This window comes from Puntigrus tetrazona, chromosome 3 (genome assembly GCF_018831695.1).
Source record: "Puntigrus tetrazona isolate hp1 chromosome 3, ASM1883169v1, whole genome shotgun sequence".
NCBI classification, from domain to species: domain Eukaryota; kingdom Metazoa; phylum Chordata; class Actinopteri; order Cypriniformes; family Cyprinidae; genus Puntigrus; species Puntigrus tetrazona.
The window spans coordinates 5598965-5616041 of NC_056701.1; the positions used below are offsets into that span (position 1 = coordinate 5598965).

At 38.3% G+C, this 17077-nt stretch overlaps 1 protein-coding gene across 5 annotated transcripts; it reads right to left on the bottom strand.

Annotated features, from left to right (window-relative positions):
- Nucleotides 1-455: 455 nt before the first annotated feature.
- ilf3b (interleukin enhancer binding factor 3b) lies at nt 456-16484 on the bottom strand. 5 transcript variants are annotated; one of them, XM_043234796.1, is made up of 19 exons: nt 16398-16484; nt 14572-14647; nt 13752-13981; nt 13473-13653; nt 13254-13401; nt 10421-10512; nt 8722-8817; nt 7713-7824; nt 7439-7536; nt 7242-7353; nt 7023-7136; nt 6728-6933; nt 6496-6648; nt 5797-5934; nt 5528-5671; nt 5319-5445; nt 4519-4566; nt 2145-2516; nt 456-1198 (listed from the first exon to the last, which is right to left on the bottom strand). In XM_043234796.1, the coding sequence occupies exons 2-19, from the start codon at nt 14572-14574 to the stop codon at nt 1065-1067; spliced, it is 2508 nt and encodes an 835-aa protein (XP_043090731.1). In that variant the 5' UTR covers nt 14575-14647; nt 16398-16484; the 3' UTR covers nt 456-1064. The 5 variants fall into 5 exon arrangements, with proteins under 5 accessions (XP_043090731.1, XP_043090730.1, XP_043090732.1 ...); XM_043234795.1 differs by having other exon boundaries at nt 7236-7353; XM_043234797.1 differs by lacking the exon at nt 4519-4566 and having other exon boundaries at nt 7236-7353.
- Between the last annotated feature and the right edge of the window lie 593 nt (nt 16485-17077).

Below are 17077 nucleotides of genomic sequence, written 5' to 3' on the forward strand. Positions count from 1 at the left end.
GCGCAGCACTTTATTTTACCGTAAACCACGACGAGCGGCTCCGTTTTTCGCTATTAAACTTTAAAATTTCATTGCGTTTTTCAATCAAATTCAAATTAATTTTATCAGCGTGGCTTTATTACAAATGTTCCATAAATCGGAAACCATTTGTATTTACATTATTACTATTATTATTACATGCTTTTTTAAATTGTGGCTTACATAATTTTATTTCTAATAATTTTTTCGTGAATTTAGAGCGGCTCTCTATTGCATTTTTATTTAAAAACCTTTACCTTTGAAGCAGATCTGTATTTATCATCACACCTAACAACACACATTTGCTTTTTTCCCCCCTCTTATTGCATTTCCAGGTGTTATATTCATTTTGAATATCAAACGGTATATATTGTGCTTTGACAATTTTAAGCAATACCCGGGAGAAGCGCATTCAAAAACACTGCAGAGATCGGATATCCTCCAAAATAAAATCCTTTATTACAAACACCACACATTCTTTAAACATTGTTCGGAAAAATAAAGGTCCCCCACCCAAAACAGCCAATGCTACAACGACCTGACATCACAACTTTCACGGTCACATAACCATTTAAAACAATGTCACGTGTGCATTCATAATTTAAAAGAAAAGCCTACCATTACAGGCAAAAATCATGAAATGTTGCTGGTCAAACAAAAAAAAAAAAAAAAAAAAAGACTGATGCATCTTATATTTATGCATGTGTGAATGGTTAAAATCACTCAAGGACTGCGCGTCCCGTCACTGCATATTAACAAATTATCAGGTCGTCACATGCGTTGCCTTTGGGTTTATTTCACTTCTGTTTGAGGGCAGTAGTTTGGGGGAGTTCACAGATTAGAAGTAACTTAAAAAATAAAATAAAATTACACAATCTTCAAAAGAAAGATGAAAAAAAAACACTATTTTTGCACGAAGTTTAGAGGTTGCTATTATTTTCTTCAGCTCGGGTGTTGGTGATAGAAACCAAAAATCGAGAACGACAGAATGAGAACGCATGATGCTCCTTTGATTGGAAATGAAGATGTACGACTGCATGGCGGGTTTATCGATACTGGTAGTTCATACTGGGATCGCCCCGGCCGTACCCTGCTGGTCCGCTGTTGTAGGAGGCGGAGCTACCGCCGAAATTCTGGTTGGCTCCGCCCTGTGAGCTGTAGTTCGACTGGTTGCTGTAACCTGTGAGAAAGAGCAGATCTGAATCATCAACAACATTTAAAACCCATTCACACCAAAGACGGTAATCACTCTGAGACCACAGCTGTAAGGATAACATCACTTTTAGAAAATTTGTCTCCAGCTAATTCACAAGGAAATCATTGACGGACAAAAAAAAAAATAAATAATTGCATTTAAAGCAAACTATATTTTAAAAAAAAATGGTATGGACAATTACAACTGTCATTGTAGCTTGTAAAAGAAATTATTATTCCATATTACTCATCATTCAGCATTGTTCGTATATTCCATATTTATGTAATATTGCTCACATCTCGCATACGAGTAACCAGATAACTGAGCACGAGGCCTATGAGGGCTACTTCTGCCTGTGCATGAGAAAATGGCACGACGACCTGCTTGTAAGAATACACTCACATAAGACCGTCTCTGACCATGTTTTTTATAGAGGGACAATTCTTAAAACGGGTTCTCCTTGCGAATGGGCCTTAAAAGGAATTTTTTTTTTTTTTTTTTTTTTTAAATCTGAACAGATTTGGATATTGAGCATTGCATCACTTGGTTCCTCTGCAGTGAATGGGTGCCGTCAGAATGAGAATCAAAACAGCTGATAAAAATCACAATAACCCTCAAGTAACCCACACCACTCCAATCCACCTTTTTTTGTAAACAACTTGATTAATAAAATTGTCTTTTCATAACGCTTCCTCCATCAGAAAAGTTCCTCCTCTTTTTATTTTCCAGCATCAAAATCCACCCAACATGTTTGGAGCTGCTTTTGGACCGTTTTTTAACTTCTACACAGTGTGTACACATTCCGCAGTCAACTTTTTCTGGAAAAGGCAATATTGTGAAGAGGACTCATTTTAGCTGGAAGCAATGGAGTGGTGTGGATTATCGTGATGCTTTTTTATATTTCTTTCATTCTTGTAACTCTTTTCCTCACCTTCATAGCTGTATTCCTGTCCTCCGGTGACTTGTGAGGGATAAGCCGTGCTGTAGTTGAAGTTTCCACCTCCTCCGCCTCCACCTTGAGCCGGGCCGAAGTTCTTCTTCTGTCCGAATCCCTGGCCGTACTGACCGAAAGCTCCCCCTGGGCCCACTCCGGTGCCGGGAGGCTTGGTGTTTTGGTGCATTGGAGGCTTCTTGCCGGGTGGCTTGGGGGTACCGGTAGGAGACGGGTAGCTGCCGTCACTCTGGTAATACGAGCCGAAACCACCCGCCCCTGCAGCACCTCCAGACATGTTTGTGCCAGGACCTGATGATCCAGGGCCTGGGGCCACCGGCCCACCATTAGACCCTCCGTTATTATAGAAATCTGAAGAGGAATAACACAGTAAATATTAAAGGTTCAGTTGATTGGAAACTCCATTTCACACTATAAACTGAATGCTTAACAAACCTAAAAAATGTACATTAAAACTTGCTACAAAATATACATCAGTTCAGGATACTTAATGTCACTCAGTAGTGTCAAGTTATGATTGAAGTCATTTGAGCTTCAATAAAACCATGCATTTTCTGGCTTTGAAATCGCCAATGTGTCGCTATACTTATTTAAACGCATGCTAACGCAAAGACAGCAGAAACGCAAGCTTTTGCTAAAACGTTGTTTTGCATATCGCTGCACTACAAAGTTGAAGTTTGGAGCCGCAAATAAATTGCGCCAAGATAAAACAATACAGTAAAAACACAAAGAGGAAGTATACATTTACATGACGGATGTGTTATACATTGAATTTAATAAAAATAAATAGGTTTGTCATACGGCGGCTGCACTGATTGCAACAATTTTGCATGCCGAAAATGTGGTCTGGGCTTAATAATTTAGTTTCCCGAAACGGTGCATACAGAATTTGTACAATACTGCAAGAGTTAAATTGTTTTCAAAATCACAATACTAGCTAAAGATGTGCATTAAAAAAAAAAAAATAAATCCTAAACCTACACGTTTAAAAAAAAAAAAAAAAAAATAAAATAAAAATAAATCCTTAACCTACACAAATGTTTATAAAAAAAAAAAAAAAAAAATACGAGATATCACAGGTTTGTAAATGAAATCAAATTTATTGCAAAATATGACGCGATTCACAGACATCAAATTTAAAAACAAAAACTGCAGCAAATATACTCCTTCTGTTCAACAGTTCACAGAATTGATAACATCCTGATATTAAAAATCTGTGCCTACTCCGTTTCTCACAAATCAATGGCATCGATCACATTTACAAAAAGGAAAATAAATAAACTTTAAAACAGACACATGGCAATGTATGGAAGTGACAATTTAAAAAAAAAAAAAAAAAAAAAAAAAAAAAATCTCTCAGGAACATTATTCCAGGAAAAACTGTTGCCAAAAAAAAACCAAACAAACCAAGGCTTATACAGTGACTTCAGAGTGAAGATGCAGAAGAAATGTCAGTCCGCTACTTTGTGACCGTCTGTCAGCCAGTGGCATTGCTCGACTGCGCTGATCGTGGCACATACAATACGACAGAATGTCTTGTTTTTCTTGATTTCCTCAGGCAGAAACTCCCGTTCACATCCACAGTGTTAGTTGATCGTTGGTGCAGGCTTTTGAGGTGAGATTGTGGGCGAAACATCACAAGGAAACGAGTTCATAATTGCGGGTAACCAGTGTTTCCCCCCCCCCCTCGGTCTCTATTTTTTGTTTCACGTTTGCGTGCTTATTGAAAACATTGGACGGGTTTATGTCGCAAACTCGTGGTAGCCATAGGAGTCTGAGACAAAGTCACCTAAAGGGTGAGACAGAGCAGAGAAGCACAGAATTAGACGTCTTCTGTGTTTGGCAGGACAAACGTCACCGGCCATGAGTCAAGGATGTCAATCAGTTATCATCAAGACCAAAGATAGTTCTCTGCGTATCTTTTTTTTTGGTTTTGTTTTCTCTCTTTTTAGATTTCTCTGCTCCGGTCACCCTCAAGAAGGTCTTTCCTCAGAAAGTGGCGTTGGCATGTTGGGAACGTTTCTCGTTTTTTCGCCGAGGAAAGTTTGCGTCCCATGGCACAACAAAGCAGAGAAATGTAAAACCGTAAAGAAAATAAAATAGCGGTCACTCGCATTAAAATACATCGTTAACAAGAAATGAGCAGAGTGGCAGTTTGCATAGAAATAGAGCAAAGTGGACAGACTACTTAAATTGAGATGCAGTCAAAAATAAGAATAAATGGGAAAGTAAAACGGCAAGTCTTACAGTTAAAACCCCTCCCAAAAAACAAGCTACCTAACGATGCTATAGTAAAAAAAATACAAAATAAATAAAAATCAATGGCACCAAGGAGAAATGGTATAATACTCACTGTAGCCAGAGTTGTTATTCCCGCCATATCCATACGTTCCATATCCACCTAAAAGACAACAAGGATATTACATATATACATATATATACACATATATAGGATTTGCATATTTTCAAAAGCAAGTCAACAGGACTTTTGTTCTAGACACAAGTAAAAAGCATAATTCTTATGTAAATTTAGCCTTTAGTCATAAAATACACAATATTTTTCCATAAACTAAGACTTTAAATTTATAATTCAGCCCACATACATCTGAAAAGTAACATGCTTCAACCAAGGCGTGGTCACAAATTGAACATTAAATGTCATAAATATTAATATCAAAGTATATTAAAACAAAAACATGTACTGTAATAAATGTAATATAATTGAGATTTAATTGTAATACCGCCATTTATATATAAAGTGTTCATATGCAAAAACATAACTCAAATTCAAATGATATTTTCAAGTCCATTTTTAACACTGTGCATTCCAATTAATCTCAATCAAACAATAAAAATATATGATAACACTAAATTAAAAAAAAAAGTAAAACAACATCAAAAACTGTGTGTCACCATTACATGAATAGGCTTAAATGTGTTAAAAAAATAAACCAGTTACCATTTATAATCTTAAATTTAAGAAGTCATGCCCTTATTTTGCCGATTATTTGCCATCAGCTACTGTAAGCTGTCCTCTTTATCCAAAGGCAAGTATTGAAATGTTTGATTAAAACATTGCCGGGTCTTTGAGTGTCAAGAAGTGTCTAAAAGCCTAATGCACACGGATGCTTTCAGACGTCGCAGTAATTGTACCTTGATTGAATCCTCCACCATTGTTGAATCCCCGGCCTCGGCCCCTGCCGCGTCCTCTTCCTCGGCCCCTGGGATTGACCACCATGTCAACGGGCGGCCCGCTCACCATCCCAAATCCAGCGGGGTGCTGAAACAAGCAAATCAGACAATTACGCACAGAATACGCAAGTGAAGATCACAACGACAGTGAAAACAGAGTTGGGGCGTACCATTGGAGGCATTTTCTTCTTCTTGTTTGCCTCCGAGTTGGAGCCCTCTGGGAAGAGCTTCTCCAGGGCTGCAAGTGCTGCGTAGGCCTTCGCCACCTTTTTATTGGATCCGGTTCCCTGAAACTTCTGTCCGTCGATCTCCACCTGGAGGCGAAAAACAGCAGCTTTTTGAATTCGATCCGTCTAGAACTCATCACGATGAATTTATAGAGAATCCCACCTCTCGACCGAGTAATATGAAGAACTAGAAAGTGATTGTGTCTCTTCACCTCCATGACAAAGCGCTTGTCGTGGCTCCCGCCGGTCTCGGAGATGAGCTCATACTTCAGTCCTCTGCGTTTTTCGTTCAGCTCCATGACCGGGTTTTTTCCATGTTTGGTGAGGATGGGCCCCTGTTGTCGAGCGCTCTGAAGAACAAGCGTACATTACTAGAAGTTTGATGTGACCAACTAGTCAAAATTAAACCAAAACTGTTTTTGAAAGATGTCTCGTACCAAGCTTAACAAGCATTTGTCTGGTGTAAAACAATAATATTGTGAAATATTAGTCTTAAAAATTTAACACTTCTGTGATGCAAAGCTGAATTTTTCTCTTTTCTTACTACTGTTAATGTTTGAAACGGCTACGCTCATTTTTGTTCTTTGAATTTTAAATTCAGCATTTCATTAAAATACAAATGTTTTGTAACAATTAAAGTGGATACGGCCACTTTTAATAATTTTTTTTTTTTTAATTTAAAGACCACAAACTGGTTAGACAATGTTTTTGTGATACAATTTACTTGACTTTTTTTTTTTAACTATTTAATATTTAAATGAAAACCACAAAAGTCACAAATCTTTAGAAATTGAATTAACTTTGACTTTTCTGCATCCATAAAATGCCCACAAGTTGCTAGTGAACATAGTACATTCTGCACTTCACAAGCAACTATTTGGATACATGTTGTAAATAAACTAAATCGATACCTCGTCGGTGGGGCTTTCTGTGGCTGGTGCTGGTTCGGGCTCCATTTGGGTCACAGCGGGCAAAGCCTCCGGTGCGGTCACCAGCTCCTCCTGTTTCACCAGTTCAGTTAACTTCTGCTCCAACCCCGTTGGCAGGCCCATATCCTGCAAGACCTGGAGAAGGAATTAAAAAATTCAGTTTCTACCATTTCAGACCGATCCTTAACTGATCTTCTGCATTCCGGTCTCTTACTTTGACGGCTACGTGGAGTTTAGCAGTGCGTTTGGAGGGACCAGAAGCTTCAAAGTTCTTTCCGTCCACCTCTACAGCCATAGTAAACACCGGCACATGGACTGGCCCGGTCTGAGAAATGAGTTTGTACTGCAGACCCGGCTTCAGCTGGTTCAGACGCATCAGCGCGTTCATAGCCTGTGGCGGCTCTGCTTTCTCCTCTGGAGCTGAAGGCCACAAAACAAGGCATGTTTTAAATGCAAAGCTCTGCATAAATCCACTATAAGCAGATTAAGAGCACGGGAACGGCATTTACATTTCTTTTGCAATTTCTTCTTCTTCTTGTTTGGATTCTTCTCATCTGTAGCCTCCTCCTCCTCTATGGGGCGTTTCATTGGCGGCACGTAGGTTGTGCTCGGTGGGATTTGAACTACGGAGACGAAAGATGTCAAGTTTCTCGCTTCAAAATAGAGGGATTAGATGCACAAAACCTCCACGAAATAAGGAAAAAACATCCACTTTCACTCACTTTTACCTGTGTAGTCAATAGGCGTCTCACTCCTTGGTTTTCTGGGCATTTTTGAAGGAAGCGGGTCCATGCCGAGTACTTTGTGCAGCTGTCCAAACGCTGAAAGCCTTAAGGCGTGCTGTCAACAAAAAGTCACCCATAAATGGAGAACTAAAAGCGATCAAATGCAAAACTGTAACAAAAACCGTAAACTGTGGACCAACCTGAGCACTCTGGGTGATGTCCTCCCGCTGCTGGCGATCCATGTGACTGATGGCATCTGTTGGCTCCTTTTCACAAGGGTCACAAATGCCTGAGCCATCTAAAAGCGGGCAAATTCACATTCAAATTGAGAAATTTCAAAAGCACCTTTGTAATACTTAATGCAGACAACACAATTTAATATGCAATATTGTGAAAAGGACACACTGTATTTTCATACACCGTCAGGCAGTCATCGTGAGATCTGTTTTAGATATGAAGCGTGGAGCAGCTTACCAGCCATTAGGATTCCAGACGCGAGACACTCGAGAACTCGACGGAGAGCCTCTCCTGCTCCCATTGGCCGATTCCCAGTGCCAATCGCCTTCTCGCACAGCAGCTCTAAGGGCTTAAAAAAAATAAATAAATAAATCATTTGTAAAAAAAAATAAAATAAAATGACCAATGGTGGAAAGAAAATGCTTCTTAAAAAAATATATATACTTAAACATTTAAGTTATTTGTAATAAAATAAAAGTTAAAATCTAAATTCTTTGAAGACTATGTAGTAGGGCAAAATCAGTACATCTGCAATCGTACACAGATACTAAAGAAAATGTGGGCATATTAATTTTAATGTGCCATTTTATAAAAATCATCACAATCAAAGCACTATAATCGACAAAAATGTGTAAATTGGAGTCTACATGCACACACACATACATAAATATACATATATACACACACATGCAAAATTTATTTCTTTTGGGGTTTTTTTTTATTGACTGCAGGAGAGGTTTTGACTGAAGGTAACAGCAGAGTGGCCCTAGTTATAACAAGATACGACCTTTAGGGTCTGCTATGCCATAAGGAGAAGGATGGCGACCCTGGGAGGTCACCTATACTGGGAAAGTATCTTTAAAAAAGGCAATCCATGATACTTTTTCTCTACCCCCTATTCATGTTTGGAAAAATACTGCTGTTAAGAACGGTAACCTTGAGGGGCGAGACAAAATATAAAAAGGCAGAACTGCCCTGTCGTCTTTGTCGCACTGTGTGTTTCTATACGACTGTCTGACCTTCTTGCAAGAATAAAATCTTTAAAAGATCATTTATTGAGTTTGTCTCTTACCTTTAAGAGCTTTTTTTGAAAGTCACAACGATTTTTTTTTTTACACACGACCAACTCTTCATTTTTGTCAATAAAATGAACGGTCATTCTTTAATAAATGCAGCACTGTTCAACAGCTTTTGCTGCAATTTAAATGTGGGCCACCCCTATATTCACAGCTTGTTCAGCACTTACCCATCCTCGCAGAGGGGCCCAGGTGGGAACGCGCGCACAGAGGTCCCTCAGGATACGGATGACAATCACACAGGAGCGCAGCCCATTAGCCCTGGCCTAGAGACAAAAGCAGGAGGGATACAATCCAGCGGTTTATCTCATGGAATCATAATGTGGCACAACACCAAAGCAGTCAACAAACAAAGAAAAGGGGTGAGATTTGCCGATACTGAATAATGTGTCGATAAGCATTAGCAATGTAGAAAGGGTGGCAAATGGTTAAGAGTTACAAAAAAAGCCATTACTCAGTTGAGAAGCTACATATATGACAGATATTAAAAGAGCAGATTAAAAAGGTCAAGCTCAAGAGATGAGGAACACAACAGGGCTTGTGTTTGTGGCTGGCCTTGTGATTAAACATTACATTTCAGAACTGAGTTGATACAAGTGAGAACGTTCTAGAAGATACTAGATACGAGTCAAATCTGGGAAACACAGCTGCTTTTTAAAGCACTGCGTCACATCAGTGAAATCATGAATGCACTACAATGTGGTGGGAAAGATTTTTTGCAGGGACCTCGATTAAATATCTAACACTTATAACAATGTTTTGGGTTCAACGCAAGTTTTAGAGGCAGCGTGTGTGACAATGTTAATGCTATGAAAAGAAAAAGGCTTATAGCTCACCAATGTTGCATTTAAAAAAAATATATATAAACAACTTTATATGCAGTTTTTTTTATACATTTCTTTATGACCATATGTATAAAAAAAAAAAAAAATATATATATATATATATATATTTTCTTAGGGTTCTTTAAATATAACAGTTCAAATTGAACAGCATTTATTTGAAATTAGATATTTTGTAATTAACATTATAAATGTATTTAGAGTCACTTCTGACCACTTTCTGGAATAAAAGAGAGTATATCAACGTAAATCTATTCTAAATATTTTCTACATTTAATTGTTATATAATAAAATGTAAATAAAAAAAAATTCTAAAGCCAAATAACCGCTTTCCACATCTCATACAAATGCTACAGAGTAAAGCAATATATTTCACAACAAATACAGTATATTACTGCACTTTTGACAAAGTGTGTATTATGATTGTTTTTTTCCCCGTCTCCATTCTATTATAGCACTACAAAAAGTCAAAATTAATGGTGGCAGTTAGTATTATGCCAAAAAAGCTAATGAGTAAAATTAAATTGCAATGAACCCAGAGCATTCTTATAAAAGGTCAATTCAGATGGTATTGGGGGGAAAAGTTATTCTCCAGCGAAGCAACAAACAGTATGGCAGGCTGGAGAAATATTGCACATCCCATTCGCACTGAAATATTTAAATTTTAAAATCAAAGTGTACAAATGTTAAACCGAACTATAAAAGCAGCAGTTGATACTGGCAATGACGTCTCAAAAAGTAATAAACAGTGTATCGGTGCAATAGCGCACTTAGTTAAACTAGCCAGGCAGAAATCAGACAGCATTGACAAAGATGTCCTTGGCAACGCAATTCAAAACCATCCAGCAAGAATATGACATTCTACCGGAGGCAAATACACTCCCACAAATAAATAAAAAAAATCAAATCTACACAGAAAACCATCCACACAAACTGAAAAAATAATACAGCATGAAATAAGGTTAACACAGAAACAAAATAAAAACAAACTCAACTACTAGAAGACAAATAAAGACAAGATGCAAACCTGGAACCACTTGGCGTGGCGGAGGGACGCCAAGGCAGTCAGGCATTTCTGCCTGTCCAGTACATCCGGGGGATCGTTGACTGATAGCGTTTCTATTGGCAGGTGGAATAAGAAGACAAGGTACAGTTTGACCAAGGGGTTTTTCTGTCTCACGGCCAGGGGGGGGAGGAGGCAGATAACCCCTACCAAAGGCAGTGGAGGGGAGAGGAGGGGGAACCCCCCCAAACCAGAGCAACCCTTCCTGTGCTAGTACACAACATCAGGACAGAAAGTGACCGGAGCATCCGGCTCTGTCCCAAACCCAAGTGAGGCTACACTGTGACAAAGGAAAAACATAAATCTAGTCGTTTCCTATTCATTTCCTATATTAACATACATGTACACTGGACTTCATAAAAAGCATAGTTAAAACTGCTTTGAATCGGTTTCTTGAAAATGTAGACTTAAATTAACCACTAAAATCGCACAAAAAAAAAAAAAAAAACTTTTACACAGAAATAAATTTAAAATAGAATAATTTATAATGATAATTTTGAATTAAATTATTATTTTAAACTAAATGTAGGCACAAACACTATAATGCTTAGTTGGATGGTGTTTCAATGCCATACCAGTCATTTATAAGGCTGTGTGACCCTGGACCACAAAATCAGTTATACGGGTCAATTTATCAATAAATACGCTTTCCATTAATGTTTGGTTTGTTAAGATTGGACAACATTCGGCCGATATAGCCATTTAAAAAGTGAGGGTGCAAAAAAACTTTACTTTACATTTCCTGTCACGGTCTTTACCTATGATGCCTCAAGATGGCACCTAGGTAGGCAGCTCACTATGATTTGGAACAGAGCCCCTTTGTGGCATTAAGGTGTACAGTGAGTGATTGTTCTTCTATGGCTTGTGTATCTGTGACATCTGAGTGCATTTGTGCCTTTGTGTGACATGGGGGAACCCCTCCCCCTCGCCCCCTTGTTTTTTTTTTTTTCTGGGTGCACTGCCTTGCCCCTTCCGAGACAGAGAGCGTCCAGTTGGTCAAAGGTCCAGCGTCCCTAAAATTGACAAACTAGAAGGCTTGACAGAGAGAATCAGATTTTGAACCACAGGCAGCAGTAGTCAGATACACAAGAGGTATGATCAAAACGAGTCCACACTGCAGCAAAACTGATGGCTTGTGATGGTCTAAGGCAGGCGTCACTAACCGAGGGGTCACAGATAGGGCTAGGCTTTGAGTTCGGCCTCAAGTTGGCTCTCGATTGACCTTTCACTAAGCCCCGCCACACTTTGGTTATCGTTCTATTGATTACACAAATTTTGAAGGAACCACCCAGATGTGTTAAGCGTCATTTTTTAATAATGTGTGCTTAAATGGTGGTAAATTGCACATTTTTGTATCAATTGGATTGAATTGTGAATGCAAAGCATCATCATCTGCCATTTTCTTTAGTAGAAGTTTAAAGTAAAACGTGACCATGGAGCACAAAACCAGTTTTCTTGGGTATATTTGTAGCAATATCCAAAGAAAAAAAAAAAAAACACTGTACGGGTCATTATTATTGATTTTTTTTAAATGGCAAAAATCATTAGTATATTAAGTAAAAATGGTAAAAATTGTACATTTCAAACAGTAAATAAAATAAAACTTTAAAAATTCTAAATCATTTTGATAAGTATTTTTGAGAAGTTCATTTAGACAGAAAATAGATTTTCTGAGCATTTTTAGCACCCACAGATTTCAGATTTTCAAATAGTTGGGCCTAAATATCGACGCTTTTAAGGACAGTAAAGCTTGCTTTTTTATTAATTTATATATATTTTTCCCTCTTTTAGACGATGTATAAATCTCAAATTGAAAAACATTTACACTTTTTTTTTGTGGTCCAGGGTCACAAATAACTAAAAACTGCAAAGCGTTTTTTTTAATAAAAAACAACTGTAAGATGGCAACATCCCACAACATTGCATAAAATTATTAACGTTATACACTGTAATCTTTAAAATGAAAAAGACTTAGTAGTAACATTTTACCATTTTTCGGGGGTTAAAACCCTCCATAGACCAACGAACAGACATTTATCTAACGTAAAAAAAAAAAAAAAAAATGAATGGCAAAAGGCTGCAAAAACAGGATTTAGCCAAAGGTCAATTCTTTTACCTCGCCGAAACAATTTCTGTGTTTCCCTATACAGCACTCTAGCCCTGAAAAGCTGTTTACTAAACTAAAATAGGCTGCCCATAATTCTCTAAACTAGAGATCCATTGATTTACTGTGACCATTTATTAGCACTTTTGGACTAATCTATTATTTAAGACGTATCCTAATGTCTAGCATTATCTATAACCCTCCTGCCCTCCGTCCAGCCTCTATGAGAAAGGCTCTGTCAACAAGTCCCGGCGAACGAACCAGAACTCGACAATTCTTCTGCTTCTCATTTTTGCTGCAATGCAAACTGTTCCCTTTCTTCTCCATTATACGAACACATGCAAACAACAAGGTTTGTGATTTGGTTTCTTAATTCTCAGTAAGCCTTCAGTAAACTCTCCTTTTAAAAAAACTTCAAAAGGGTACTGGGTCTTATTTAAAGCTTTACCCATCACTTATGTTACTGTATATTGGGCCGTCAACACTAACATCACGCTGCATGGAACTGTGAGACTTCAGGTGGCAGTAAACATAACAATCTGTGTCACATGACTAGTCTGTACACAATATCCCCAAGCTCCATTGAAGGCCCAATAAACAATATCCCTGCCTGAGTCCATCCCATCTGCATTTGCTCTCTCTGGGGTTGTGGGGTGGTTAGAGGAACCATAAGGCACGTGATTTCAAACCTACCTCCGGCGGCCTGCTTCTCAAACTCCTCCCTCACGAGGGGTGACGTCAGGTTAATGGTGAGGGTCAGGGGTGGCTCTTTAGAGTTCTTGATGACGATGGTGGCGTCGCGGATGCATGGCTTAACGTCGTATTTTTCTTCCGTGATGAGCTGTTAGAAAGATCATCGAGGTTTATGCATGTTTTTTTTACTTTGCGTCTTTAAAAATGATGCAGACGTACCTTAAGCTGCACAGCGAGGTTCTCCGAAACTTTCTTTAACAGCGTGATGGTGGGTTTGTCTTTGCACAGCAGCACGAGCTCCAGGTCAAGATCCCCCTTTAGCAGGAGACCTTTAGCGACTAGCCCCACACGCATGACTCCACGCAGGGACCGCGTGGGCTGCTCCAACAACTTTGGTTCACTGGATAAGAGGGACAGTTAGATGAGAGATACCAGCTCACTCCATGCGGTCGATATTAAAAATTACACGGTGAACAGAAGAGAATTAAATATTCTCACGTCTCTTTCTCGCCATCTCCGTCGGACTCCAAGGAATTCACTTTGGCATTTCCTTTCTCCTGCTCGTCCAGCCAATCCGAGACGGCCTTGAGGGCGCGTTCGGTGTGGGACACCATGTTCTGCACCCCCTCCAGCTCCTCCTGGGTGGGATAGATGGCAGAGTGTTTGGCCATCACATGGCGGTCGTCGTTCACAAAGATGCGCATGGAGCGGTGGCGAATAGGAGGGGGCTTCACGGAAACAAAAAAAAGAGAAAAACATTAGCATACGTGACACGTTAAACCAAAAGGTCGTGCACAAACTATCATCCAAAAGGCTGGCTTCAGCAACATTTTTATTTTAAGAATTCAATATCTCTTTTAAACAAGAATGCATTAAACAGCAGTAAAAACATTCATCAAGTCAAAATTGATTTCTATTCCAAATAAACAGTTCTTTTGAACTCAAGTATGTAAAGGTGGAGAAAAGGTCTTTAACATTGATAATATATATATATATATATATATATATATATATATATATATATATATATATATATATATATATATATAAAAATGGTATATTTAATCCACTGATTTTACGGCATTTTCATTAACTTCTTTCAAAAACACCTAAAGTCGTACTGATCAAGTTTGCAAACAAGCTGGAAATTATTATTTATCTCAGCATGACCACTGGCATATTAGTGAAATTATTACTATATGATTTAGTACTGTATGATCCATAATTAGCACTAGTCAGCAGATTTAGAGCAATTTCCTTCATTTTTTTCTGGGAATTAATCATATAAATCTTGTATTCTTGTAAAAAATGTATTTACCATGATGGCTGCAAAGTGGTTCTTCAGTTTGGCAGTGTTGGTGTATATGTGGCAGAGGAATGCTGCTCCAGTTGGTCTGTAATTAAAAACAATCAGTTTCCTGTATATAATAAATCAGTCGAAACCTGTAATGCAGCAAAAACTAATTTCTGTGTAGTACAGTGTATAGTTATGGTTTATTGATTAGGAAAAGGCATTCCTTTATTAAAAAACGTCACTGAAGAAAAGAATTTGAAGTAATAATAAAGCAATTAGAGCAATTCTGACTCAGCTTCCACACAAATCCATATTATCCTTCTACACGCAGCCTAGGAAATGTTCACAGAACACAGGAGCATCACATATCTCCACTGAAACACTGACTAATTACAACCCATAATACCATCTAGGCCTATGAGATGCAGCACAAGCGCAAGAAACCTCTTATGATAACCCTTTTAGATTGAAACCCAATTTTATTTATAGACTGAAATCTTAGGCACATAGCTAAAAATGTGTTTTCCGATCATCGCAAACTGCCAGAAATGTTTGCTGACCTCACAATTCCATCTGAAGCCTGCCACTTCTGCTCCACAGCTGTGAAACATGTCTTTCTACCATTATTATTGCTATAAAGAGCTACAACATGACAACTATAGTGGCCTGAGGCCAACACACAACAGAAACTCAACTAAGACAAGAGGCGGGCCGCAGACTTTTTTTTAAATTTTTAAATGTGCCACAAAACCTTAGCGTTAAAAGTCAGCAAGGTATTGTTAAATATGAGCAAGTAAAATATTATTTAGTTTATATTGTCACATTATATAATGTTCTTTTATGCATTGCACCATATTATAATTTACCATTTAATCATTTTATATTATATTTAAATTAACAATATATTAAACTTTTTTTTAACCCCAACACATTACATGGGTGACTTCAGAGCGAAGAATGAAAATATAATAATGTTAAACTTAAAAAAACAACAACAAATACATGTGCATATATTAAGCGTCTTTAAGCGCTGGTGCAAATACACTTTGGAGAAACAAAAATGTGCAATTATTCACGGTGAAACTTATATCACTCCGTTATGTAATTTGTGCCCATTTAACAAGCAGGACACGCACTTGTTGACGCCGAAACCGCCCCCGTATCTCTGTAAAATGTAAAACAGACCAGCTAAATAAATATAACGACAACGCATCTCCTACATAAACCCCCATACACGCAAGTAAACGTGATATGGTACCTCAAGCAACGCAAAGCTGAAAGTAAACACGGGAAACGCAGCGTTCATCGCAGCTGTGCGGCCATTTTAACGCAGTCAAACAATGGGGAGTCTGCGCAAACATCTACCTCCATTAATACAGCATTTCGCTCTTAACATCACGCTCGTCGCGATCGTGTTAAGTCTGTGCACGTGTATCCGGCTGGGTGCTCCCAAAAAACGCTTTCTGATCACGATAACGTTACGCATTTGGTTTTGAGACGCGACCAAAGCCACCGAACGAGATAAAATGGTCGCGACCCTGCCCCAAAACAACTAAAAACTGTGTCGAGGTGTTACTTTAACTGGAAAAATACAGAACAAAAACACTTAAATCGTTTGAAGTATAAGAAAAACCTTCAAGCGATGCTCAACTGTCGCTGTTTTTGTGAAACGCATAAAGAGCTAACCATGCTAATCGCTAGCCGTAGCCGTTTGCTATCGAACTGCATACATTTCTGCTGCATGTAAGTATTAAAGCGACACCTTTATGATAAATGAAAACGTATTTATTCGATATATTGGCAGCTTAAAACGTTCTAAACTACATTTGCGCTTTTTGCCCTCTACTCACCAGCGCAGCGACAAGACTTCCACTGTTCTGCCGCTCTGGAGAGAAAATCAGCGTGCGCTAAGCTGGAGCAGTGACACGTGATATCAGTGGTCCAATAGGATCATTCGATGGCTCGTCAGCCGCAGACAAGTGAATGGAGAGGGCGTGGCTTTGTCATTCATACTGGCGACTGCAAAAAACAAACATTTCTCTCGCTTGCTAAAGGAAGGCGCCAGCTGAGAAAATCAGTCAAATTTCGTATGCATTAACACAATGCAAAGTGCAGTTTAAAACCGAGACACCGTATTTAAACATGACACATGGATGACTCTTTTAAATATGACTTTTTTTCCTTCAAAATATGTAATAAATAGTGGTAGGACACGGGCTCGGTCGTTTGGGGCGATGCAACACAAAGAAAATGTGACCTCCGGTGGAACGGAAATAGACAAATCACAGAAAGAGCAGCGTGATCCTGTGGCTGATAACTAACTTGCATTATTTAAGATGACTTTAGTTTGAAATTGGTGCAATTTATAACTAAAAAGTAAAAAAAAAAAATACAATGCGTAAGATATTTCTTGTTTTGATATTAATAAACAGCCCTCCAAACTCAGGGAAACAAAATGTTTATAGTTTATAGACATTAAACCAGTACCTTTTAAAAAAAAAAAAAAAAAAAAAAAAACTATTGTATTTAC

Excerpts from the sequence above, each read along its gene's own strand:
- ilf3b (XM_043234795.1), bottom strand. Across the intron at positions 7,537-7,712 it reads GTCTGGAATCCTAATGGCTG|ATGGCTCAGGCATTTGTGAC; the intron begins GTAAGCTGCTCC and ends GCCCGCTTTTAG. Across the intron at positions 6,934-7,022 it reads GAAGAAATTGCAAAAGAAAT|CTCCAGAGGAGAAAGCAGAG; the intron begins GTAAATGCCGTT and ends TGTGGCCTTCAG.